Genomic DNA, 27,784 nt, shown 5'->3' with positions numbered 1-27,784 from the left:
ATGTGTGTGTGTGTATACGTGTATATGAGTGGGTGTGAGTGCACGTCCCACAGGACAGTCAGGTAACTCTGCCTCGTCTGTGTCTGGACTCTGCTCTGTCTGCCTGTGCTATGTGAGCTGGAGCCAGACTGTCTTACACGCTGAAACTATGGACCAAAGCTTGGTGAGAATGACTTTTTTTTTATTGCTTTTTCATTTATTTGTTCTGCTGCTGAAGTTTCATAAATATGTTCATTTGCATCTTATTTAACATGTTTGCAAAGCATGGGACTAGGATTTGTGTACTTATTTAACCCTTTTGCATCTATTTTTGTGTTTTGCTGTAATTTAAGAGCAAAGGTGAAAATAATTAGTGTGCTTAATTTTACTCAAAGACCCCATGAAACGGACTTACTTTCTTGATTTGATGTATTTCCTGTTGGAACAGGATGTTTGGGCGGGACACAGTCTGAGGATCATTCACATGCAAACCAATAGCAAATCAGTTTGGGAGATGGAGGACAGAGGGTTTTTAAAGCCTTCCTCTTAAATTAGCAATTATTTACTTTTACTTAATTAGATTTTTACACTAGTACCTTCAAAAGTAATGCCTTCACTTGACAAAAAAGATATCACCCTTGTTTTTTTTTTTTTCTTAATTTAATGAAATAACCATCTCAGAATTCTGACCTAATTATTTTATTATATATTATAATAATTATTTTATTAATTATTTTAACGAGAAAAAAATGATCCTGTTAATTATTTCCCATCAAAAAATTTTCAGAAGTCAGAGATAATTATCTTGTTTATTCAGAAAATCAGGGCAGATTTTTTTTTTTTTTCCTCAAATGAGTGCAATATTCCTCCGTAAGTACAACGGCATATTAGGGCCACTGGACCTCAGAATTTCTGAGATTAAAGTTGTAAATTTACGAGAAAAAAATGGGATACTCTCTGAGGTTAATGTGCTAAAAATAAATAAATAAATAAATAAATAAGAAATTTATTTGAAAAAAAAAATACAGATTCTGAGATTATAAAGGCACAAATTTCTGAAAAAAAAAACTCAGAAGTTTTTACTGAAGTAAAAAAAAAAAGTAAAAGAAGAATTTTTTTTTCTCAGAAATTTGTAATATTATTATCTCAAAATTTTAATGTTTTTTTCTCATGAATTTGTGAGGTTTTTTTCTCATACATTTACCACTTTAATCTCAGTAAATATCCATTTTTTTCTCAGAACATTACAACTCCTCCTCCATTACAGCTCTGTAATTTTTTTTCCCCACCCTGCAATCATACGTCAGGAGCTTCTACTAGAGCAAAATATCTGCCATATAACAATAGTGCTACTTGAGAAGCGATCTCCAGCCTCTCTCATTCCACTGCTGGTTCAAAGGGTCAAAATGCCAAATATGTGACCAGCAGTGACTCTGGGAAGCTCTGACGCTGTGTGACAGCACAGCGCTCGAGGCTCTCCCCTCCTAATCCCAAATCTAATCTTGACCTCTTTCCCTGACAGAGCCTCTGACAGAAAGCATGCGAGGCAAACATCACCCAGCACCTGTGTGTTATAATGACAAAAACACTTGCATGTAAAAAAGGAAGTGTATGTGATCTTGTGTTGCAGGTGATCGCGGTGGTGGTGGCTGTTTTTGTGCTGGCAGGGACGGTGCTCTACTTTCTCCCCCGAGGCTCTGGAGGAGGGAAGAAGAAGAAGAATGTGCCCGTCACTCTGCAGGATCCCACGGTCAAATACCCTCTCCAACTCACAGAGAAACAAGTAGGCTGCACCAACACACACACATGCATACACATACAACATCAACTACCACAGAAAGCAGGTCATTGAACAAAACAAATGATTTCATGCAGCATGAAACTTTATCCAGGAGAAAATGATTGACACTCATTCTATTTCACACTCTGTTAAACATATGAACTGCTGTGTGCCAAATGATATTGCATGGAAATATTGCAGATGTTGAATGACAATATAAAAGCCGACATAAGGCTGGAATTGCAAATAATGCAATGCTGTGAAGCACAAGTCCAGTCTGGATCTAGTTTTATAAAGTCACCTAAAATGCTGCAGAGCTGGTGGAGATGAGAATTAGTTTTGCAACTTTCCATTAGAAAAGTATGACTTTTTTTTTTTTTTTTTTTTTTTAAATATTTTTGAGGCAACAGGTATTGTAATTTTGGATGAGCTCATGACTTTGTCTTGCATTTGACAATATATACAAACTACTGATATTCATATTATCCATCTTGACCTACTCTTGCATCATGTGACGCTATCCTGTGAACAGTTCATCTGCATGTTTTCTGTATGTGTGCAGTCATGAAGGTCTGGTAGTGCATGGGATGTCTACACTTTACAGGTTTTTGCACTGTAAACATCTAATTCTGGATTGTCATGTTTAATAAGACTTTGATTTCCTTTTTGAGCGCAGGCCCCACACAGGCTCGACATCCACATATCTTCACTTTGCTGTTTCTGTATCTTCACACAGGAAATCAGCCATGACACAAAGAAGTTTCGCTTTGGCCTTCCTTCTCAAAATCATGTGCTTGGACTGCCCATAGGTACTGGCTCAGCACTCCTCTTTGCTCCTCTCCTCTCACACCGCATGGACCACAATTAATAGGGGAAACTGAATTAAAACACTGGCTTCCTGTGAGTTTTAGAATTGATTTTAAGGTGTTGTTACTTGTTTTTAAAGCCTTAAACGGCCTGGCTCCTCCTTATATCCAAGACTTGTTAACCCCTTATGAGCCTGGCCGTAGTCTGAGGTCCCCTGGCCGGGCCCATCTGGAGGTCCCTTACTCTCGTTTGGTCTCGAGAGGTGACCGTGCCTTTGCTGTCCGGGGCCCCAGACTCTGGAACGCCCTGCCGGAGGGCCTCAGGCAGGCAAACTCTCTGTCATCTTTTAAATCCCTTCTTAAAACTCACTTTTACCGTTTGGCCTTTTCTTAGTTGCTGGTTCTGTCTTTTATGGTCTTTTACTATTTTATGGGGACCCCTTCTGGTTTTATTGTAATTTCATTTTGTTTTATCCTCACTTCTATTTTTATTTTTATTTTTTAATTTTATTGTATTTTATTGTATTTTATTATTTTATTATTTTTATGTTGTTGTTATTTTATTTTATTTTATTTTATTGTGAAGCACTTTGTAACTGTGTGTTTTGAAAAGTGCTATAAAAAAAAAATAGGACCAGGCTGCAAAATAATAATAATAATAATAATAATAATAATAACCAGTTTATATCTTGTGATCAGTCAACATACAAGAAATATAATCTTGAAATGAGACTTTCTAGACAATTTCAAATGAAAATGAAATGTAAATGAGTCTACATTTACAAAAATACCAAATACCTGCATACTGGAGCTTCTTTAGGATTAGAAGGGATGCTATTTTTTATGATGATGGATCCAATATTTATACCTCCACCCTGCCATCTGGCACCTGCCACCCCAATCTTTCCCCTGTGTGTTCTCCAAAACCTCCCATCCTCCCCCGCCCTCTCCCCACCCCCTCTGTCCCAGGTCAGCATGTGTACCTGTCAGCCAAGGTGAATGGCAGTCTTGTGGTCAGAGCCTACACTCCCGTCTCCAGTGATGAGGATCAGGGATTTGTTGATCTTGTGGTTAAGGTATTTAACATTCCTAATGTAGTGCACATGGGAAATTAGGCTACAAATAGCAACAGAAATACACAGTTTTTGGGAGACCAGCCCTTTGGTCAACATACTCATTATGTTATATAGCAGGGGTCTTTTTTTTTTTTCAAGCCAGGGACCGCCAAACTGCATTCAATACTAAGCTATTCAAATAATACACAGGTTTATTTATTAAAGTTTTCATTTTAAACATGCAAGGTAAAGTGACAGCAAAAGGTAAAGTGGAAACAAAAATAAGTGATGGCCTATTAGTGCCACTGCCATGAATAAATATATCTGTAACACTGCAAACAATACTGAACTATAAAAATAATTACGAGATTCGTGTTTTTATTTTAAACATACCTGTAGTAGGGACATCCTCAAGCATTTAAATACTTTTAAATTTGTGGGGGAAAAAATGGGTAAAAGTTTTTTAAAAATATATATAAAAAATTGTCTAATCAGCCAAAAATGTCATGACTCCCCCTGCAGCACCTGCGTGGATCCCCTAGGGGTTGTGGACCCCCTGTTGAAGACCTCTGTTATATAGGAACATCAATGTATACATACCCAGGTCCTCTAAAAGTTTCTTCTAAAGAGCAAAAATCTCTTGGTGTCTATTGGGAATAACCCACAATCCTAAGAAGCTGTTTTTAATGCCCTGAGGTGCCCTGAGGTGGAGAAACAAAAATAAGAGACTGAAAATGAAAATGACGCAGCACCTTTTTAATCTTATGAAATCTCTCCAGGTATATTACAAGAACTGCCACCCTTCGTTCCCAGATGGAGGGAAGATGTCTCAGTACCTGGACAACATGGCTATAGGAGACTCCATTGACTTCAGAGGACCCAATGGACTGCTAGTCTATAAGGGGAACGGTATGAGTGTGTGTGTTGTTATCAGTCGAGTTACTGACATGCAATGCAAAGAGTGAGAAGAGGAAAATAATGTCCTTCAATGCATTTCTCTCATACCATTGTTGATTTGGAAAACAGCCAAATCTATGTGTATGTTTGTAATAAATCTGTACATACACTGAGCTGCCATGGTGTGGCCAACAGGTGGCAGTGTGGTATAAGGTTATGTCACTGCTGTTCCGCATGCCATGACACAGACTTAACATCATCTTCTCTTTTCCTCAGGTAAATTTTCCATCCGACCTGACAAGAAGTCAGAGCCAAAGGTTCGGACGTTCAGACATGTTGGAATGATCGCTGGTGGAACAGGTCAATTTGCATTTTTGTTAGACCCTTATGAATAATGCTAATGTTTTGAGGGCACAAATTTATTCATCCCAGACACTCAGCAGGCTAAAAGTCACGGAAGAATGAAACATCTTGCAAAGCTGTAGGAGAAAACCATGTCGCTGTGCTAATGGCTGTTCTGCATCTCATGCCTGGTGTATAACTGGATGCTACACACTGTGTTTGTGTGTAGATAAATGGATTATTACACTGGTGAGGAGAGGTTTTGCACATTTTTGTGGGATTTTCCTTTTTTCCAGCTGTGAAAATGACATCCTGTGTTTACTCCAGTTCATGTCACACTAACTGAAAAAATGAACAAAGGCAGCCCACTTCCCACTCACCATCACCTTACATTTGCACTAATCATCCTCTGTGTATTTTTTATTATTACAGGTATCACTCCTATGCTGCAGCTGATTCGCAGCATCACAGCCGACCCCAATGACAACACAAAGTGCTCGCTCATATTTGCCAACCAGGTCAGCTCAATAGTGAAATAAAATCACATTTTTTTTTTAAATGGGTGAACTCCCCCTTTAAATAAACAAAATAAACAAGTAATTCCAAACTCCACAAAAGGGCAAGGCAGAGAAAAACACAGGTTTGGAAAAATTGTGGGTATTAAATGTGGGTGGCAAATCATTTAAAATTAGATAGAAGTTGATAATTCTGGAAACACTGCAGATCTCAAAGACTGAAGGGTAGCCGGTGAAAGGTTGCATGATTTATTTCCATTTTAAGAACTGTAAAAAAAAATAAAATAAAAATCTTGTCGTGGTACTAGTATTTAACAACCAAATAGCTCAATATGAGTTTCAGCCCCACAGGCCTCACCTCGAATAGACTCTGAATAACTCTCAGTGTGTGATCGTAACACACTTGGGCGTTTAAACTGTCTTTATCATCTAACAATATAATTTTCTGGGTGCCGTACAGCTTCCTTACGCTGGGGTTTCCACTGTTCACTGTCTAAAGAACAACATGCAGTGGAACAAATATGATTATGGTGGATAATATTGCCTGTGTTTTACAATCCCAGCCATATCTTCAAAGAGTATTACATCAAATAGTGGCTGCAAATGCTTTGAGGAAATAAAATGACTCGCTCTCTCTGCTTCTGCTGTCAGACTGAGAAGGACATCCTACTGCGAGAGGAGCTGGAGGAGGTGAAGAGGAATCATCCTGATAAACTCAAGCTCTGGTTCACACTGGACAAACCTCCACAGGGTAAGGCAGTGTTTCCTAAATCAGGAGTTACAAGCAACATAATACATTTTTAACATTCTGTTTAATTTTTTGCGTTTGCTTTTTTGCTTTAATATAAAAATTATTTTCTCAAAACTACATGCTGCAGCTTTAATAAGATGTAAACAGACTTCTTAAATATGTTTGCTAAGCTCTTGCTACACTGAGTTCTAGCTCACCAGTACATGACATAATTATATTACATCTTACAAAAATGTCAGATGTGAAATATGCCTTTTCACATGTGAAAATTTGAATTGCACATGCGAATTTACCATTTTCACAGGTAACTGGCAATATTCACATGTGAACTAATATTTTTACATGTGAAAAGAAAATAATGTCACTTGTGAATTTTAACTTTTCACATTCGATTTTCTTTTGACACTCATAATGTCACATGTGAACCAGATGTTTTCATATGTGACTTGTCTTTTTTTTACATGATTGAAATTTTCCACATGTGAAAAGAAAATTGGTCACATGTGATTGGCTTCTGACCTAGAATTTCCACATGTGAAAACACCATGAAAACACCATCATGTGAAAACGCCACATTTCACATGAAATGTTCATGTTATGTTATGTTATGTTATGTTTATTTATAATGCACCCCCCAAACAACTATTACATTGGCCTGGGGCACAGCCCAGGAACAAAAAGAGACAATACATGACAAGGACAATAAGAAGACTCACACATTCATCTCACATTCACCTCACAACATATAGCATTCTAAATCAGAGATTATCATTGAAAAGGTGGGTTTTCAGTTTGGCCCTGAAGGACTCAAGACTGGGGGCAGACTTGATGTCCAGAGGGAGCCTGTTCCACAGCTTCGGTGCCATTACCACAAAGGAACAGTCCCCTTCCTCACTAAGTTAGTCCGTGGGATCCTCAGGTCTTCGGACCTGAGGTTACACCTGGGCCTGGAGGTGGAGGACAGGTCCAGGCTGGGCCAAGACTGTTGAGAGCCTTGAAGACGAACATGCAGATATTAATTTTCATTCTCTGCCTCACTGGGAGCCAGTGGAGGGAGATGAGGACAGGGGAGATGTGGTCCCTCATTTTGGTGCCTGACATCAGCCTGGCAGCAGCATTTTGGACTAACTGCAGGCGGGAGATGGTTTTGTCAGTGACCCCAGTGTAGAGGGAGTTACAGTAGTCAAGACGACACGTGAGATTTACATCTTTACATTAATTCCACAGTTTCACATGTGACTGGATTCTTATATGGACTATCATTTAATGTGAAAACACATCACATGAAATCACGTGATATTTGCGTCTTCACATGTGAATTCCACACACTCACGTGTGACTGACCTCGTCTCATGTGGACTATAATTTTCCAAAGGCACATGTGGTTTATTTTACATGTGATTTCACATGTTATTTTTTTTTTTTTGTAAGGGACAATATACAGATGATATATGCTGGGAAAACATAGTGGCTAAATCTATGCAGGGTTAGTTATTACACCAGCCCACATGGTGAATGCATTCCTATCTTCACCACAAATAAAATACATGCACATATAAAATGAACTTCTTTTGCTTTAACATTTGTCAGTTTTCTCTGTAAAAATCAAATTCAAAGAGTGCAAAACAAATTGAGACATCACATGCCATCATTTCATAATTTGGCATCCCATTTAAAATTACACACCATAATATGACAATACAGGGTTTAGATATGACATTAATGCACTGCCAGGCTATGAACCGTCATAAATCAGTCTCAAAGCCCATGATAAAGTAAAAGCCTGGATTCACTCCTGAATATTCAGTGTGGGAAATCAAACAAATGCTATTCAGCCTGCAGGCCGGGGGGTGGGGAGTGGGGGGTATCTAGCCTTACAAGGACAGAAACAGGGTGTTACAGTAGCTTAGCAAAACTCTCATGTCTTTTTTTTTTTGCATAATCCTTATGTTACATAACCTTGAACACTGTCTTGTCGCATATTCATTAGTTCCACACAGAACTGAGACACATTGGCACTTAATCGTTATTCATGGGAAGAGGAGCACATGCTCTTCGTTAGCAGTGTGATTATTTGGTTTCCCTGGAGGATGAGATGACTATCTGGGGATTAAAGCAGAAGTTGAATAAGCCTCTCTCTTCATGTTGGCTGATACCGGTGGCGTCACTGACACGACCAGCTGAAGCCTTTTTTTCTCATCCAGGCGACCAAAAACCGACCACTGTCTACCCCGATGTTTTCATTAAAACAAACAAAAAAAGGTTTCTTTGTATATTTGACAGCAGTGACAAGATTGTTTATCAGGTAATGTTGGCGAAACCAAATGAGGAATTCTTTGGGAAATCCTGCAGCACTAAAGCACGTGGCATTACTCCCATAGCAGCCACTCTACTCTTTGTTTTGGGCTGTGAACATGCCCCTAAAGCCGATGCCAGATGAGATCCCATTTTGTGTGATTTCCCATCTGATTTGGCAGCCATAAAAGCATAAAAGCTGAGTCTCTGTCTCTCCTTCTGTGATGTGTTTGTGCTCCAGACTGGCGCTACAGTTCAGGGTTCGTGACCTACGACATGATCAAAGCCCACCTCCCTCCTGCGTCCAGCGATGTCCTTGTTGTCCTGTGTGGTCCTCCGCCCATGATCCAGCATGCCTGTCTGCCGAATCTGGACAAGCTGGGATTCAGAGCAGACAACATCTTCGCATACTAAGCATGGTGGCTAATTATGATCACTCTTAATCACTCAGGACTGGTGGGATATCACACAAAAGAAATAGAAGGAATAGATTCAGCACCGACCATGTCACTCGGACAGCAGCCAAAGCTCACCATAAAAGGGATAACTGTGGAATCACCAGTTACCATTGCTATAAAAATCAGAGAGAAATACAGACTTCCTTTTTCATATTCTTATATGCCAACAAACTCCTGCCTAAGCTTGATTATCCTATAAGTGTATAAGACACATTCTGTTTTGTGTTATAGGTGCGTGACTTTGCATAGGGCAGAATTTTTATTAGTTTGTATTTTTTGTGATGCAAATAAACATCTTGAGTTGCACATAGAGCTACTGGTGTGTCCAACTAAAGTAGAATTCTGAAAAATGTATTTCATAAGAGCCAACCTCCTTCCTATCACTATGAAGCATATTTTCCACATTCAGATTAATTAGAATTTTCTCAATTTACAATAAAAAAAACTGTCCTTAATTTGTCTTTAATTAACTTGATTTGGCTATACAATTCTTTAATTTCACACGATATGTTCCAGTTTTGGCGCTCTGTTTGGAAACTAGGGTTTTCTTGTGTATTTGTAATCTAGTATTTCAGGAAAATTGGGATGAAAGGTAGTCATGAGCTGCTCACTACTGTTTGGAGGGTTACGCTGGACTGTGAATTATTACCTGAATCTGCATCTATATGTACATCGGTTTTATAGTGTGTCTTACTGTGCATTTAAAACTTATTGTATACAAACACCAAGGCAAATCAAGAGAGGCTATTCTTGTCTACAAGCCAGTTATTTTCACTTTCATACCCTGTTCTCCATCCTCCCCCACCCTGTGTGTGTGTGTGTGTGTGTGTGTGTGTGTGTGTGTGTGTGTGTGTGTGTACACCTATGTGCTACCATATACCTCTTAAGAAATGAGGCTGATTATAGTTTTGTTAGAAAGATGAATGTCCTCTGTGTGTGGTGTTTTATTTTTTCCACATCAAAGCTATTTGGTGGTAAAACATGAGATCATCATACATCCCTATTTTCAATATGTATTTAACAATAAAATAATACTCCTACAGTACATTGTTGACTGCTTGCCCATGCATATTTCCAAAATAGTCAAATTTTATCATTAATAGTATGTGGCCATAAACGAGTCCATATGATGTGTTAACAGGTGATGCCTTCATGCCTGATTGAGGAGTTAGTATCATCATGGTTATGGGCTGAGGAGTTTGTGTGCTTCTCAGGTGATGGTACACCATCTGCAGCTCACATGTTAACGACTAACAGCACACCTCAGGACACACTGGCTCTCACAAAGTAACTCATGCATGTTGCTTTTGGCCTCATGAGCATCATATCAGTGGGAAATCAGGTGGAAAATGTTTATTATTTTTAGTGTTATTGTATACAGCATTGTGTGGTTACTGAACAGCAGGAGGACATCTACGGTGATTTCTCATGTTCAAAAATGTTTTGCTGATCTTGTTGAGTTCAACGGTGGATAAAAAACAAGAGAAAAGGTGCTCTTGTTCAGCTGTCAGTGTTACATGTTGTATTTTTCCCCAGTATTCTTTGCGGAGGGGCGTTCAATGTCAAGGTACTTGTCAGTTTCTGCCAGGTGTTGTGTCATTTCCGATATGACCTGAAGGCACCATAACAGTGGGCGTACCCGGCTGTTTTTTCTTGCTCAAACATGTCGGCCAGGGAGTTTTTCTAACTTGCAGTCAAAATTAATGTTTTAGTCGCGAGCTGGTGTAGGAACATGGTGTGTAAACGTGGCGGTGATGTATTTAGGCCGCCAAAGAGTGCTTTACTGGTTAGCTTTGTAGTTTTGGCTGTTTCCAGTTGGACAAACTTGGCGTCCTGTGACAGAGCACAAGTCAGTCCGGAGAAATGTGTGGTCTGGGGTCCGGGGCTGGGCCGCGCCGCCGTCCTGCCGGTCCGCTTCTTCTTCATTCAGGCGGTCAATTCAAAAGGAGAAAACTTGACTTTCTCTCCAGGTAAACTTCACCAACACAACCCGGTACCAGTTTTTTCTTTAGCCAAAGCACAACGTCGTCTCCACCGGCTCGCTTCCTAAGTTTATTGTCTGAGCATTTGTATCTGCATTTTTTTAATTTATGTATCTTTTGCAATTCAGAACTGATGTGGCTAGCAGTGTTTACGGTTTTGAAGCTAACTTTCCTCCGGCACTACTTTATTCAACATAAATGCCACCCTAACAATGTTTTATCTCACTGTACTGAGGCCTAATAATTGCAACCCTCATGTTAGCAGTCCAGAGGCCCACTGCTGGGGTTCAAGTCCCGCATTTTCCTGGTTTCAAAAAGCACATTTTAATGACGTGTAAATGCAGTTTTCTCAATTTAAGACTGCTGTTGCGTTATTTGGCTGCTTGGTCATCATATCCATATACAGCAGATGGATGTTTGTCATCAAGTGCAGTGTCATAGCATCAATATTGAGGTGATCAGCCAAAGATGTTGTGATGCTTCATCTGCCCCTAACCTAAACTCAGTCTCTGTGAAACTCAGGGTTGCCAGATCTGTGAGACAAAAGCAGCCAAACAGCAACTCAAAACCAGCCCAACCGGGTATAAAAACGGCCCAAAAATCAGCCCAATACCAGAACTAAAAATATGCCCATAAAAATCCATATATGTTGCTTTTAAAGTCCAACAGCATTGCTATAATTGCAAAATGCACTATAATATCTATAAAATAGCATCATAAACATTAAAGGCAATTTCCCAGGCAAAGGCAATTGAAAATCATTTCAGTCTCCAACATAAAAAAGAACGGGAAAAAACTCCATGAACTTGAACTATTTACAGCGTTGTCCAGTTTCTTTTTAGACATGTTGAGATCCCTCGCCCTGGTCCCTGTCATACAGAACTGTATTGAACAAGGCCAGCATCTCTCTGGTGGGCTCAGACTCCTGGCAGCAGGTTTCATTAGTCATTCAAAATATGAATCTTCATTCATAGGCATTATTGATCATCTGTATGCCACAGGTCTGCCCAAGCCCAACCCGCGGACAAAATTTGTTACCCGCGGCAACACTTAAAAAGTAGCCCAATTTGGCAGAAAAAACGCGGACTTGGCAACCCTGGTGAAACTACTGATCCCCAGTTGCATGGATTTCAGTTCAGCATCTACACGGTTCAGTGAGATACTATAATGTCTGTCTGCTGCTTGCTCTAGGTAAAGACTTATTTAAAGTAAAGGTAAGTCCACTGTCCCAGGAGGAGCGAGTCCGTGTCCACGTCCCTCCGCCCCTGGACAGAGGAGACGGCTCCTTCCTGGTGAGGTACCGGCTGTACGGCTCGGTGCTGAATGGGCTGAGGGTGGAAGTCTTCTACCAGGACGCTGCTGTCGCCAAGTCACCCTATACCCTCCAAGGTACACCTGTCTGTTTTTTTTTTTTTGTGCTCAGTAGTGCTGGTCAATTGATAATCATATTATTTTGACTTCATCCTGACTTCATGAGCCAGTCCGCCAAAAAATGTCGCCAAAACACACGTATGATTGATGAAGAGACTAAATACAGCCCTTTTGAACAAGGCATATGGCGAAACGACCTTTTTTTCTATTGTTTAAATAGCAAAGATGGACTTGGACACACCCTAAATGCACTTGAGCCTCAGACCTTGCGCTGAGATCATGACAAGTTCAGTCTTCACCACTTTAAAAAAAGGTCTCACTGTTCCTCAGGTCCTGTCTATCATGAATACTGTGACTGTCCTGAGGGTGATGGCTCCATCTGGGAGAGTGTCATGCGCTGTCCTGCTGAGGAGCCTCAGATTTCGGAGGACTTCACTTCTTTTCCCACAGTGGACCTGCAGCGCCTCCGAGAGGACGTCCCGCGTCGTTTTGGCAACCGAGGAGGTCTCATTCACTACACGATCATCGACAACCAAGTGTTTCGCCGCTCGCTGGGAAAATACACCGACTTCAAGATGTTCTCCGATGAAATGCTGCTTTCTTTAACAAGGAAGGTAATGAAGTGTGTGTGTTGTGAAATATAGCTTAGGCTTTATGACCAGTCAAGTCATTTCTGATGAAGTTAACAGTTCAAATGCAAAAATGAACCTACAAAACAAAGCACAAACCTAACCGCACACTGAAGAACAAAACAAAAAAGCAATTCCAGCTCATGTATTGCTGAAATGTCTGAGGGTAAAAATTAACAGAACAATTTACGCAAAATACAGAAAAGATATTTTCTCATTAAATCTCAGTGCAGTCCATCCATCCATCCTGTGTGATTTGGGGAGGTTTTCAGTCTCTCATGGTCTTTCCTGTCTTGCCGAATATCACTGGTAAGTGTTGGGTGTCCGTGCCGTTGGTTCTGGAAAGAGGCATTGCTTGTGTGTTTTTCACATGCACATTTTGATAGTTGGAGCTCCGCAGTAGGATACCCACCCAGGCCCATCGTATTATGGTGCTGGTGAACAGGACACTGCAGCTAGAGCTTGACATTTATGCCCAAAGCCACCTTCAATCAGTGGGTTCGGTTTGGTTCGGGTTTAAATTCTGACTTAATTAGTTGGTTCGGGGAGGGTTTGGGCTGCATGGTGTGCACATTGTTGTTTATTGTGTGTGTGTGTGTGTGTTCTGCTCAGAGCCAAAAAGCAGCACATATCACAGCCTAATGCTTCTTTTCTCTGGAGATACACTACAAACAATACAGCTTTGTATTTTTCAGTGAAACAAATTGAAATTAATTAGAATTAAACCTCCTACTCAGTCTCGTCCAGGGCCCCCTCACACACATGCCCTCCACGTGAACGTGACCCGTCCATCACCTGACTGACCAAGAGCTGGCTGACTAGTTTACTCTAACTTCTCCACATCATTTGTCTCACAAGCAACATGGAAGACGGACAAAAGAACCAGGCCTCCAGCCATTTCAAATTGTTGACACAGAAAGTAGCATGACATTATTCTTAATGAAAGTGAATAATCAACAGACTTTGTCAAGTGAGACTGTGAAAGCTTCTTAAATATTAGAGTAAAAAGTGGCACACTGACACAAGAGAGGCACAGAGAGCAGTGCAGCCAGGACGGCTCAGTTTGGGGCCAAAGGCAGACTCAGATCCCATGTCACCTTCTGGCACTACAAGTAAAACAATTCCTCCTACAAAGGAAACAAAGTGTGTCAGAGATGTGTAGTGTGCTGTGTTGTAAAGAGATATGTCCTTCTAAAGGAATATTTGGAGAGGGCTTTGCAGAACTTGCACAAGAAGTCAGGTGACTGCATAACATTTAAATGTACCCTTCATCATAACAAATGCCCTTTAATGTTATAGTCAAATGCCCCTTTTCCACCAGTACCTACTCGGCTCGACTCGGCTCGCCTCTACTCGGTTTGAGAGCTTTTCCATTACGTCCCATTTTAGGACCTACTCAGCCGGGGTTCCAAGCGAGCTGAGTTGAGCTGAGTCGAGCCGAAAATGTGACGTAAACGCCGTGCAGGCCACTGATTGGACAGGGAGTGACGACACATGAGAGCAACTCCTGCACGAAAACAAAACCCGGCATTTAAAAAAAAAAAAAACGTGCGCATTGATCATTGCTGAAGTTGGCAAAGTCGGAAAATGGCAAGCAAACCAGTACCGTGGTCAAATGAAGAGGTGAAGACTTCTGTGCTTGGTGGCGACCCAAAGAATCCAGAGGGAGCTGGACGGTGCGCCGCCTTGCTATGACGACTCCACCCACGGCGAGGTGGTACTCAATTGTAATGGAAAACCACCGAAACCGTGTCGAGGCGAGTAGAGTCGAGCCGAGTAGGTACTAGTGGAAAAGGGGTATAAGAGTTAGTAAAATGACAAATGAGAAGTTGGAGCGGCTGGTACAGAGGCTGAGGGATGTATAAGATGGCACCATGGTTGCTGTGTGATAACTGGCGTATGGATTGGTGACTACAGACTACAGAAAATCAGTTTTCTGAAAATAATGTCATTTCATAAGTGAGGAATGTGGGCAAGTGCAGAAGACCCTTACCTCTATGATTTTCCCAGGACAAGATGCTAAAAGCAGATGAGAGATAACCAGTCTGCTGGTGTGTGGCAGCAGTTTTTGTTTCAGTCCATGCTAAAGACTGGCCTGTATGCACTGTGTGCTAAACACATACTTCACCACAGACTAGACAGCGGTCAACTGTTGGATGATGCATTCAGTGTTGCAGCAACTACAGACGTGTGACAAAGGCAAACCAACCAGCATAAAGTGTCTGAGTCAGGTGTTGGACCAGCATGAGCTGCTATCACAGCTTCAGAGCTCCTTGGTATAGAGTCTCCTGGAACCCTCCTGGATGGATCGAATACCATTTTTTTCCAAAATATATTCCCTCATTTGGTGTTTTGACAATAGCTGCATACTCACACCGTTCAGTGAGAACCTCATGCCATCCAGGAAGAGACCACTCGACTGTGTTTCCCCAACTCCTTTATTCAGGTTTTTCAGGTGTTCTCCAAACTGCTGATACAAGGCATCACACAGTGTACTCAGTGTACGTACTTACTCCATTAACTCCTCAGTTAATTTAGTAAGACTACATGTGAGTAGCTGCAGCTGTAATTGCTGATTGCACTACGCATAAGTGGCAAAATACCGTTGCATTTTGGAATAACTGCTCCTTAAAATCCTCATCTGTTTCCCTCCTGGCAGTGTTGCATTGAGTTGTTTTTGCTTTCTGTTGAACTGGTTTCCATTCCCTGGGATCATTTATCTCCTGGTTTACCGCTGAAAGGTGAAGCTGCCCGATGTGGAATTTTACATCAACGTGGGAGACTGGCCGATGGAGACGAGGAAGGCAGATGCCAGTCCTGGGCCTGTTCCAGTCTTGTCCTGGTGTGGCTCCATGGACACAAGGGATATTGTCCTCCCCACCTATGACGTCACTCACTCTACCTTGGAGACCATGAGAGGAGTAACCAACGACCTGCTGTCCGTCCAAGGCAACACAGGTAACACACACACACACACACACACACACACAGGCCTGTGCTGGGGTCTGACCTGTGGGAGCAGTCAGGGTCAAATACCTCAGTCCTGTGAGCATTTGTCTCTCCTCATTTCTACATCTGTCTCTTGTGACTTTGGACACTAAATCCAAGTCACGCTGCGAATGTCCACTGCCAACTACAGAAACTGTTGGCACTGGTGACTTTTACCAGTTAATCCACGCCTGTCTTTTATATCCAGTTGTCATCTAAATAAGCAGGTTGGTTTAACCATTTCTAATCAGTCCAGTCTGACCGTAAGATTTGTTGCATTAAATTTATCAGCCAGGAGAGGAAACCAGCGAAAGTCTTAATTTGCTCTAGTAGCGCAAGTTGAAAATTTGACAAAGAAATTAAACAAATTCATTTATATTGTGATTTTTTTGTGGTACAACATTTAGAGATAAAATCGCTCCATTGTTTAGTCCATTGTTTTGTCTAACCTTAACCCTTTTAACTTATAATTTATTACTACTATAATAACTTAATTCTACATTCGAGCCTGTTCCCTTGCAGGGAAAATTAGCTGTCTTGTGCAAGCCTCTCTATATACCAGTGTTAACATTCACCTTCACATGCTCTTTTTTTTCTAAGTATTTGTAAAAGTTTATCATTTTCAGTCCCATCACAAAAGGTAAAATTAAACCCTTTGAGGAAATTGGATCAAGGCACCAGTCTTTTCTTAAGTTTACCAAAAATTTAGTGTTAATCTAATGTTGTTATAGATTTGCTAAATTATACAAATTTGTGTAAAAGCTGGGTTGAAGACTGCCTTATTTAATATATCTCTCTGTGTAAGTAGCCAGATGTCTTCGATACCTGGATCCTTTTGTTTCCTGCCCTTTTTGTTAATATTTGTGGATCGGCGTCTTCCAGGGCCTCCGTGGGCTAATAAAACAGAGCAGGCGTTTTTCCGTGGGCGGGACAGTCGAGAGGAGCGGCTTCACCTGGTTTCACTGTCCAAGAAAAACCCAGAGCTGCTGGATGCTGGGATCACAGGATGGTTTTTCTTCAGGGACAGAGAGAAGGATGTGGGCAAAGCATCCCTCGTTGGATTCTTTGACTTCTTCAAGGTGAGGAACTGTTGGCAGTCTTCTTTTTCCATCAGTTTTATCCGATAACTGTGTATGCATGGAGTTTCCTGTGCAAATTAAAAAAAGAGGCAGTCCCACGTTCTGCTGCAACATGTCACAACATTAATGATCAGCTGTTTCAGCATCAGCTGTCTGACAGCCTAATTTTACACAGTAAATGATTTGTTGTCATATTTGACTGGCTATGTCATGTTTTATAAATCATGGTGTCAGTCTTTTTATGTATGCCTGACAAAGGAACATTGCAGCTCTTTTGTCAATAAACAAGTTGCAGCAGACTAACCCTGTCCTACAGTACGTATCAGTTCCCCTGATATTCTCTGATATTTTGATGAAATTTCAGAATGCACCCATCCATTATATTTGTTGGAAATATTCTCACTGCTGTTTTTGAACAGTCAGCAGAATGCATTAGAAAATGCCATCACCATAGTTCAGTCAGTTGGCTTTTACCTGCCTGCGCCTCTGACTCTCTCATTTCCTTTAAAAAGTAAACAGCTTCATTTTTTGAACACAGTTACAGTTAAAAGGATTATTTCATAAAGTTCTGTGTCCTCGACTTTGGAGAATGTGAATCCCATGCGCTCGCACACACGTGACCATGAAGTTGCATGCTCACAAAAAATGGCCACATATGTGACCATTTTGTTCACAGTCTGGAGCCCTGAAATTATCATTATAAAATAAAATATAGATTTTTTTTGGCTGCTGGCCAGACTGAGTAAGCAATTCAAAGACATCACTTTGGGCTCTTGGAAGTTATGATTGGAGTTTGGCGTCAGTTTTAACATTTTATAGATTAAATGATTAATTGAGTAATCAAAAAATGAATTTACGGATTTATCGACAATGAAAATATTCATTAATTGTTGTCCTATTGTAAACCATCATGTTGTTATTGGAATTTTTATTGTGAGAAGCTGTATATTGTCCTTGGTAACACATCATACAATAACACTTGAAAATAAAAAAAATGGTAATGTTTTCCTCTTCTTTTAGTACAAGTACCAAGTTAACGTGGATGGGACAGTAGCAGCGTACAGGTTTCCTTACTTGATGCTGGGAAACAGTCTGGTTCTGAAGCAGGACTCGCCGTATTATGAATATTTCTACAGTCATATGAAACCGGGCGTGCACTATGTTCCTGTGAAGAGAAGCCTGTCTGACCTCATGGAAAAAATCAGATGGGCCAAAGACAACGATGCTGAAGCACAGGAGATTGCAAAAGCAGGCCAGGCGATGGCTAGAGAACTGCTGCAGCCAACCAGACTGTACTGTTACTACTACAAAGTCCTGCAGACGTACTCGCAGCGCCAGTCGGGTCAGCCGACGCAGCACCCGGACATGGAGCTGGTCCCTCAGCCGAGCGACGCCAGTGCTCTCTGCACATGTGAGCGTGAAGGCCAGAGAGACAAACCCACCGTGGACAAGGATGAACTATGACACACACTCTTTGTTAATGTCTGGGTCATTTTGCTGTTAATATACTATATTACTGCCACATCAGCAGTGAGCACTGTGACGTTCATCATTACAATCAGCAATATCAAACACCTGGTTTTTACTGTCACTTTCACTAATAAGGAAGTATCAGGAATGATTTCCCCCCAAAATGTCCCCAAATTTCTTTTTAGCAGTCAGGAAGTTAAAAAAAAAAACAAAAAAACCTTGTCCTCAACCATTTTAAAGACTTTTACTAACTTGTGTCACAACTTGAGAACATCGGACCTGCAAATCATGATTTCACTGTTAATTTTTCATGCTGTGTTTTATACTGTTTTTGTGCCTTAATCCAATTCATGTTAATAAAGTAAGAAAACTGTGCCAATATAACTGGGATCATTTTGAATATGTGGTTTTTGTTGTGGAAAACCATTGTTTAATATATCAGTATTTATTCTGTGTAGTTTTTTCATTCCTTCATTGAAACTTTTTGAATGTCAGTATTGGAGCATTTGTATTGCTTTTTCTGTTCAAATAAAGACTTTAGTTGTCAGACAGAAAAAAGCAAACAAAAGAGATGACTGGTTACTCTGCACGATCAAACAAAGATAAAAAAAAAAAAAAAAAGGTCAGGTGCTCTTGGAAAATGGGAAAACATACTTCAAACACAAAGGCAATCCAGACACTCCAAATATCAGGAAATGTAACAGTGAGCAAGGAAATGTTATGCATGTCTTTGGCAACACATCTTACTACCTTGCATACATATGTGTCTGCTTTGCAATGCAAAGAGGGCACATATTATAATCTGATGTTCTTATTTATTATTTAGTCTTAGGGTTAGCAGGGTTAGCAGAGCAGTCCTGCAGTTTTTGTGTTAACCCAATATACCAAACATGAAAAATGTGCATTCTGATTGCGAGAAGTGTGCTTCTCACAATTAGGACACCATGTTTTTGGGGCTTGTTACAAATAAACACTGCTAATAACTGAATGGTTAAAACACTTTCAAATCTAGGAGTCATTCCAGGGTTCAGGGAAATACAACTACATATGTCAGTATAAAACATGTTAACACTTTACAATAAGAGTACAACAATTAATGTTAGTTAATACCATAATGGTTAATTAACTGTTAGTTAATGATTATTATGGCATTTACTAATGTTAATAATATCTACAATAACCTTTAAATAACATATAAATTAATACCTTAGCATGAACAGCATTAGTACATGATTCTTAGACACATTTGTTAACGGTTACTTAATATTTATTACTGCATTAACTAATGTTAATTGTTGTACTCTTATTGTAAAGTGTTACCAACATGTATATTGCAGAAATTTTCTCCAAAACCCCAAAAGTGTAACGATTCCAACAAGAAAGTTGTTGGAATTAGACACCTTATAAAAATCTTAAAATAACACAAAACTATCGGCATCAATAAAATTACAATAATCAAGCATGTCAAGTATAAGCCTAATATAATTATGTATACTACTGTTTATAAAAGCTGGTTGACTTTCATCAGCTATTGGCATTAAACCCTTGTTTAAATGGTTTACACAAACGTGCTGGCAGATTGTCGTCACTGCATGATGAAGTTATCAGTCTGCAGTCATCCAATGGAAGCTGGTGTTGTTAGGTTTTGGGATTACAGTAATAAGACCTTGCCTCATTGTGATAGAAAGATTTCTCACTGAGATACATTCTAAGAAAGCATTACACAGCATTATACATTATACAACACCCTATCAACCCTCCTAATGACAACTCCAAATCCATCTAGCAACCGACTTCAGACTACTTGGCAACCACCTTGAAAATCCTAGGAACTGTCTTGCAGTTCCCTAGCAACAATCAGGAACACCCTAGCAACCACCCAGAACACCATAGCAACAGTTTGGCAAAATATTACACACTAAAGCCAATCCTAGTTTTCAGTCATCATGTTCATGTGTATTTATGCAAAATCTCATTTTATGTTTTGATGGTTTTTTTTTTCTTTATTTCATACGTTTTCTCTTGTCATGATATTCTCTGGGTCCTGTGATTGCCTCCTATTGGTTGTTGCAGCTACATCGATGACATCACAGGGCTTTCTAAAGCCTCAATAAAAACCTGCAGTGGTCATAACATGTTGGCTTTTTAATGATTTAGCCACCACAGTAAAGGCATTTTAAGATTTACTTCCTTGTCACGTTTTCTGATATTTGGAGTGCCTGAATTTCCCTCTTGTGTAAAGATCTTAGTTTGATGGCTTACTGTAAAATACTTAATAACAGATAACAGATTTTAGTAATACATAATAAATAATTATGTATGCAACTGGACTTTTAAACTTTGATGCTGGCATGCACTATATACACAATATAGACTTGTGCCTCTGTGCATAAATTGACACATATATTCCTTTCCTCAACATGTTTCATAGCTACATTACTCTGAACTGAATACTCCACAGGGACAACGTAGCCCCAAAAATTAATATTCTATTTTTAACTCATGGCCCATGATGCAATTTTAATAGAGAAAAGTAGACAAATGCAAAGTTTACAAATAGTAAAGTAGGTAAGTTATCCAACTTTTAATGAGAAAATTCAGAAATGTCAGTAAAATCTCTGGGCTGAATCCTGGACTTCAAACTTTATTAGGTTTTCTTTTATTATCTTCACATCTTTCTTCCAGAATCAGATTAAAATTAAAACATTTGACAAGGTTTTACAAATATTTTAACAAACATTTTACCTTCTTTTAGTGGAGCATTGCTGCTATCAATGTTTGTGCTCAAGCATAAATCTAAATGGAAGTGAATCGTTCACTGTTAATCAGTGAGGCACAAATAAACAAGTATTTGACCTCAAAGCTGGCTCTAACATCAGAATTAGTGAAAGTGAATGGCTTTAAGGCATCTTCATTGACTTTACTCTCAAAGCATGAACAAACTTTTGACTTGGCTAGATTTTTGATCCATCCCTCAAAATATTGGATAATAATTATTACTACTACTACATATTGTTGGGTCAGAAGTCACCGGGTCATTGGGAAAGATATAAAGCCATCCAGTGCTGTTTACCTTCAGGGAATACTGTAGGGCAGGGGTGTCAAACTCGTGCCATGGAGGGCCAAGAGGCTGCAGGTTTTCATTCCAACCGAAAACTCCACCAGGTGATTTCACTGATTAGTCCCGCCTCTCTGTTCGGAGGTAGGGTGATCAGTGAAATCACCTGGTGGAGTTGTTGGTTGGAATGAAAACCTGCAGCTTCTCGGCCCTCCATGGCACGAGTTTGACACCCCTGCTGTAGGGGATCCTTGCCATGGAAAAGGCCCCTTATGTCAAACTTAATCTGTTGGTAGGACGTTGTTTCTCCTCTTTTTGGTTGCATGAAGTTATTTATTAAGTATATGTATCTCATCTTTGGCCACGAAGTATTATATGCCACATTGTTTCAGGTGAATTTAATCATCAGAGTGAGAGGTTCTCCTTCCCTCTTGGTGATAATGGCCCTCAGCATCCCTGTGGGCGTATGGAGATACCTCGACCCTTTAAAGAAGTTCTCAATCAAACCCCTGTCAATCTTGTCACATTTCCCGATGGCGGCCTGGAAGTTGTTGCTGAGGACACCATAGATATTCGCCTTGTCATTTTTCCTCCCGAAGAACAAGAAAAGAGCGTAGCAGTCTTTGCCAATGGACGCACAGAAGTCCACCATTCTCTCACACATGGTCCTGTGGCTGGACTCCATCTGTGCCATGTGCATGGACTCACTGCACGCCTCTGGGGAATAACTGTCCTCCTTGGCGGCCTCTCTCTCTGGAAGGTGTAGTACCTGCACCGCGATCTGGATACGAGGGTTCTTGGTTGGTTTCTCCAGCACTGCCCAGACCCAGTCAGCCCCCAGGAGGATGCGTTGCTCAGGCGTCATGGATGTGCAGTTGAAAGTATCTGTCAAATTGTAGTTGATGCTTTCAGAAATATAGGTCATGAGGAAGACCTGTAGCAAGGCAAGAAGGAATCTAAGTATGAAATCTGTGGGATGGACATTCCACTGGTAGCCATCTTATATATAATAACATTAAAGACTGATGCCTTAAAGCAAGAATATGCAACATTTTCAAAAACATAAATGTATGTTTTACTAGTCTCTGTCTCAATGATTATTCAACCAGTTAACCTTATGTGGTCAGCCCATTTTCATTATTGTCTTTGTAGCTGAGGTTGCTGGACTTTATACCAAAGAGACTATTTAGTGTCTTGGTGAGTGACTTAACGCTCTAGTTCAAGTCTCATAGAACTGGAAGCCTCATAGAGCTCTCTGTTAACATTGTGGTGGAAACTGAAAGCCAAAAGGACAGCCTTGGCATTTTTCTAGGCAGTCTGTTTCATGAAAGCTTTCACATTTGCTGTTTTAAACACCTGATATCTGGTAGGTCCTTCCTGCAGAAACCATCTGTTACACAGGAAATGTTTTACATTTCCATCAGCTGCAACTGCAGTTTGCCGGAAAGAACTAGAGGTGCTGGGTAGTTAGCATGAGCAGTGGTAGACACCATGGCTGAACAGACAAAAAGTGCCAAACTCAAACTTCAATATGTTGGGTTGGGACTGACAAGGCAGAGAGAAAGAAAACAGACCTTGTAGATAACCACTTCAAGTGTAACTAAACCCCAAACCTCAAATCTCTATGAAGTCCGGCCTCTAATGATGAAAAGTAGGGTGGCTTGTCATTGATGGCAGGTGTTGTCACCTGTCATAGAGCACAAAAGGTGGTGACATCACCTGTCACCAAAGACCAGGCACCCTACTCACCTTACAGAGATTGGGGTTTGGGGTTTAGTTACTCTTTAAAAGAGACACGTTGGCAGAATATTGCTGTTCACTGAAAGTTCTTTGGGGTTACTGTCAGAAGTTGTCCTTAAATTCATAGCCATTGACTCGCCAAGCCCCGGGGTCATAATTATAAGATTCTCTGGCTTTGTTATTTTTCATAATGAAGCACTATAACACAGTAACTCCAAATCATTGTTAATATTTTAGGAAGCACCCGAGCCCATGGAGTGTAGAGTTTTCTACCTGAGTTAGCACCTCGGGGCTGGGGTGGAACTTGTCCTCTGGGTCTTTAAACACCAGGTACTCCTGGGTTCTGGTAGATGCAGCAGAGATGCAGTCGTTGAACAGTGGGATGAAATTGTTGGGGTTGGGAACATTGGCCCGTAATAGTGTGGAGAAGATGCTTGGTCGACTGGGTGAGCTGGGATCGTGAAGGCTGACTGGGGGGCCCGGAGTGGGCCGCTGAGACGTGTTGAAACGGAGGGAGTTGAAAGAGAGGAAGCTGGAGCGCTGGGAGGGGTTAGAGGAGAACTTGCTCTTGATCTGGCCCATGATGAAATGCTGATGGCAGGCAGGAGATCAGAGGGTGGTCTCCCTGATACACTGAGAAGATGATGATTACAACAGTATTAATTATGTCACATGAACAGAACATATGGTTACTCGTGAGAATTTGCTACCAATAAACTTGATTACCTTACCTAAAGCTGCCTGTTGGCAATACAATTACAATACATGGGTCATGATAAGATTTGTATGACGATAGAAGGTCAAGATGTACATTATCGACACATTGAAATAGTCTGTAGAATTGACTGAAAATGTATAGACCTTAAAATACAACCTATTGCATAACACCTGGGTAGAAATGCATTACGTGATAAACAGTGACAAACTGACTCAAAAAATTCAAAATTCCCATTCAAAAACAAGGCTTAACACAATGTACTTATAACTGAACACAGTGCACCAAAATGTAGATGTCATAAAATCATGAAAATGAAGTTCATCAACAATACACGGCGCTGTAGAATTGATATTGTGGAGAAAATAGCGATACACAGCTGTAAAAAGCACAGTGTCTTGTATTTTGATGATTATGTTTTTGAAGTACAAAGAAAAGTGTGCCAGTGCTGCTCACCATATGGGAACCACTGTCACTGTAATGGACCCATGATTTTATTTAATTTTGAATAAATGTTTGTTAGTCCACTTGTGCACCAAGAATCTACACATTTTCTGTCCACTAATACAGTTTGGTTATGCGATAGGCTGAAAAAAAAAAAAAAAAAAAAAAATACAATAACTCACCAGGATGGGTCTGGGAGTCTCTGCAGTTTGGGGTGCACCAGCTGCCCTCCTCTCCTCTTCTCTCCCCTAGTGAGACACACAGTGTGTGTGTGTGTGTATGTGTGTGTGCTGGTGTGAAGCTTAATGGTTAGTCCACTGAGGTACACAGCACATATGATCACTCCATCTGTGGTATCTCTACCCCTCCCTGCAGCTTTTGAGGTGAAGCTCCTAATCTGCTGGTGATGTTAACACTGGCGTGGTGTAAGAATTTAAGTAAGTCAACAAAAAAAAGTCATCGCACCAGTTAGTTGGGAGTAACATCTAGATTAGGGTAAGCCTAAGGGGCTGAGTGGGTAAACAAACCACGCAACTGCCTCACACAGAGAGGCAAATGACAACATGTGGGCTGGGCCGGGAGCCTGAAGCTGTGGCTCAGCACTGTGTTGTCACATTAGGGGAATGAAAGTTGACTCTCATGTTAAGTTTCTAGGGGAGAGGGGAAATGTCACAACAGTGTAAATTGTGATGGTAATTCTGTTTAGAGTTAGTTAATTTAGTTAGTGTGAGCACACGTTTAAATGTATGTACTTGCACAAATAAATAAATAAATAAACACTAACAATGATTACCTATTGTTTCTCATTCAATATCTGCTATATATAATATAGAAGACGGGGTTTGTAAAAATATTGTTTTATCAGCCAAGGACTTCAGTGATCTACTGTCATTTAAAAAGTACCATCATTTATTTGGATTTGTCAGTTGTACAGTAATAGACCCAAAGAAAGTAGTGAGTTATGATACAGGGGCAATACAGGGGAGAACAGGGTACAGGGAACCACTTTGCATTTTGTGCTTCTGCTACAAAATAAATGTGTTTATTATCTCAACCAGGCTGGTAGCATATGGTCGTGTGTGTGTGTGTGTGTGTGTGTCATGCCACTGGGTCTATCAGCCTAATATTTTTTTGTGCACAGTTATGACTATTCACCCTATATATTATACACCCTATTGATCTTAGATGATGACAAAATCCAGGATGTGCATTGTTTTCGGGGCAGCAGAAACTGGGGAGAAAAGCACTGTAAAAAAAAAAAAAAAAAAATGCTGATGTAATCTGTCAACAAGCGGGGGTTAAAATAGATTAAACAGCCGGATGCTTCACAACTGTAAAAAATGACGAGTAAAAGAGCTGTTTCTGTCTCATACATCAGCGGCTGTCTGCCTGATCCCCTCAGCGGAAACACAGACAGCTCCAGGCTGAAGGCTGAACAGCAGAGGTGGGCTGGTGCAAGCCAGTGTGTGCAGTCACAGAGCGAGTGGGGTGTGTGTGTGTGTGTGTGTGTGTGTGAAAGAAAGGGAGAGAGAGAGGCCTTAGTAGTAGTTTTGAATTTTGCTAATTGAATCTGTGCTGTTTTTGAGGCCCATACAGAGAGATCAAGAAAAAGCTAAACTTGCGAGGCTTTGGGAGTTTTACAGTAAATTTTCTGAACTGTACTGTGTTACATTTCAATCATACAGAAATTTGTATTGTATTTGTATGTAATTTGAGTGCAAATCGCCTGGCGGAGACTTGCACTCTACTGAGAACCCTCTTGTCATTTCAACATATAATTGCTATGTATACATAAGGTTGTTGGTCAGCCATAAAAATTGAAACATTTTATTCAGCTAATATAATGTTAGAAATATAATGCATACAGACATCTTATATCAGCTCAACAAAACAATAGATTGCATTGAGAATAATCTTTCTGCATAATCCATCAGTATAAGAATAATTATAAGATGAACACAATTTTGAAACATTTGAGAGAAAATACCCTACCTTTGGTACTGCTGGCTCTAACATGGCTAATGCTGTTTGGATCACTGCCGAAGGAGAACTCTCTTACAGCTTACTTCGGACAGTTCCCTGCTAAATATCTGGGAAAACTAGGAAGTTGTGCTTTCTTCGTATCAAACGGAGGCTGGATAGTGTGGTGAGGTCAGTACAGCAAGTTCTGCTGACTGACCTACATCTAAATTATGTTTTTAGGACTTTGGCTTTCTGTTTTCAAAAGTATGACATTGCTCAGTACAACTGTCACCAGGTTAGTGGAATATGTGTGTGATTATGGCCTTGCTACTGATTATGTTAACTTTCCCTCTGACTCTATGGCTGCTGTTTTTACATCCTCCAAGGAGACCATACCCCTGTTTGTCTTTTCTGTAATCAAGTAAGACAACTACCTCCAGTTAGAGAGAAGAAATATGACATCTTTTCCACGATAAAATCACTTTGCAGCAAAGTCTACTACAGGATGATTGCATGATTCATTTCATCTAAACCCCCAGGTTCAGTGTGCCCTGTTCTCCCCTTTGATGTAGCACAGTTGCATACACAGTGGTCAACATTAACATTAGAGGATTAATTGCATAGGGAAAACAGAAAGCATTAAAAATGCCCCAAATGGCTTATGAGTAGAAGTGTTCACTGTCGTAGAAAACACACACAATCTAACAATTTTGCATTTTTACAAAACAAGCCTTCACTTCAAGCCGTCATTATTTTCAAACAGCTCTGTCTCTCTGAGAACATTTCTATCTACAGTGTGATTGTACAGTAACCCCGGGCGAGGTGTGAGGTATCAGCGGCTCCAAACTGGAGGGTTAGGCTGCGGGCTTGAGGTACAGGTGTCAGATTGGCTGTTGGTCTCTGGACTCGATTGACAGCATTAGTAAGCCAACAAGGTCGGGTCATTTCCCTCAAACTAGCGCCGTCTGAGACCGCCTCATCTCCTTCCGCAGCTCGTCTTGGCTTAGCAGGTACTGGAAGCAAAGCATCAGGGGAGTGGCAGTGGGTTAGAAAGCTTGTAAGGAGCAGACTGGAGCTGCCCTTTGCCGCTGAGCTTGGACCAGTGTTTTTACATGTGTAGCGTTTTAATCAATAATTAACTGAAAAAGGCATCAGAGTATATCTGATGAGGGTCTTGGGACTGAACGGTTGCCATAGAAACTTGCCCCTTTCTTTTTTCATTGATTCAATTTGCACTTTTGGTAGTGGTTCTGTTCTGGAATTAACTTTAATTTTTTGACATTAGCATCATTACTGTAAACAAATGAGACTGGTTGAAATTGCGGAGAAATCTGCACAAATCTGGCAACAAAATAGTTCTTCCGGGGCCGATGCAGCTAAAGCTTTCTGAGGTTCTGACAATGGCAAATGGTGAAGTGAAAGGCATGGAAATGGAAAAAAAAACACCTCCATCATGTTTATCCTCCTC

General features: G+C 40.5%; 3 protein-coding genes across 3 annotated transcripts; 2 read left to right on the top strand and 1 right to left on the bottom strand.

Moving 5' to 3' along the window:
* The first annotated feature begins 63 nt into the window (after nucleotides 1-63).
* On the top strand, nucleotides 64-8,930 carry cyb5r2 (cytochrome b5 reductase 2). Its single transcript, XM_030052821.1, has 9 exons — nucleotides 64-163; nucleotides 1,610-1,762; nucleotides 2,496-2,568; nucleotides 3,535-3,641; nucleotides 4,400-4,529; nucleotides 4,794-4,877; nucleotides 5,292-5,377; nucleotides 6,026-6,125; nucleotides 8,662-8,930. Exons 1-9 carry the CDS (start codon nucleotides 149-151, stop codon nucleotides 8,832-8,834), a joined length of 921 nt encoding a protein of 306 aa, XP_029908681.1. The 5' UTR covers nucleotides 64-148; the 3' UTR covers nucleotides 8,835-8,930.
* A 1,582-nt stretch (nucleotides 8,931-10,512) lies between these two features.
* Nucleotides 10,513-18,706, top strand: poglut3 (protein O-glucosyltransferase 3). The gene is made up of 6 exons (XM_030052815.1): nucleotides 10,513-10,848; nucleotides 12,052-12,249; nucleotides 12,562-12,845; nucleotides 15,602-15,818; nucleotides 16,731-16,927; nucleotides 17,948-18,706. Exons 1-6 carry the CDS (start codon nucleotides 10,611-10,613, stop codon nucleotides 18,389-18,391), a joined length of 1,578 nt encoding a protein of 525 aa, XP_029908675.1. The 5' UTR covers nucleotides 10,513-10,610; the 3' UTR covers nucleotides 18,392-18,706.
* A 2,993-nt stretch (nucleotides 18,707-21,699) lies between these two features.
* On the bottom strand, nucleotides 21,700-23,779 carry rep15 (RAB15 effector protein). The gene is made up of 2 exons (XM_030052822.1): nucleotides 23,469-23,779; nucleotides 21,700-22,389 (listed from the first exon to the last, which is right to left on the bottom strand). Exons 1-2 carry the CDS (start codon nucleotides 23,775-23,777, stop codon nucleotides 21,844-21,846), a joined length of 855 nt encoding a protein of 284 aa, XP_029908682.1. The 5' UTR covers nucleotides 23,778-23,779; the 3' UTR covers nucleotides 21,700-21,843.
* Between the last annotated feature and the right edge of the window lie 4,005 nt (nucleotides 23,780-27,784).

This window comes from Myripristis murdjan, chromosome 6 (assembly GCF_902150065.1).
Source record: "Myripristis murdjan chromosome 6, fMyrMur1.1, whole genome shotgun sequence".
In the NCBI taxonomy this organism is placed as follows: domain Eukaryota; kingdom Metazoa; phylum Chordata; class Actinopteri; order Holocentriformes; family Holocentridae; genus Myripristis; species Myripristis murdjan.
Note: the sequence above shows the minus strand (reverse complement) of the source record. Positions and strands in the feature narration are given on the sequence as shown.

Bases quoted from the DNA above. Each gene is read 5' to 3' on its own strand.
- cyb5r2 (XM_030052821.1), top strand. The intron at 1,763-2,495 runs GTAGGCTGCACC...ATCTTCACACAG, and splicing joins TCCAACTCACAGAGAAACAA to GAAATCAGCCATGACACAAA. The intron at 4,878-5,291 runs GTCAATTTGCAT...TTATTATTACAG, and splicing joins AATGATCGCTGGTGGAACAG to GTATCACTCCTATGCTGCAG.
- rep15 (XM_030052822.1), bottom strand. From the start codon at position 23,777: ATGGGCCAGATCAAGAGCAAGTTCTCCTCTAACCCCTCCCAGCGCTCC. The intron at 22,390-23,468 runs GTAGAAAACTCT...GCCTTGCTACAG, and splicing joins GCCCCGAGGTGCTAACTCAG to GTCTTCCTCATGACCTATAT.
- poglut3 (XM_030052815.1), top strand. From the start codon at position 10,611: ATGGTGTGTAAACGTGGCGGTGATGTATTTAGGCCGCCAAAGAGTGCT. The intron at 15,819-16,730 runs GTAACACACACA...GGCGTCTTCCAG, and splicing joins GTCCGTCCAAGGCAACACAG to GGCCTCCGTGGGCTAATAAA. The intron at 16,928-17,947 runs GTGAGGAACTGT...CTCTTCTTTTAG, and splicing joins GATTCTTTGACTTCTTCAAG to TACAAGTACCAAGTTAACGT.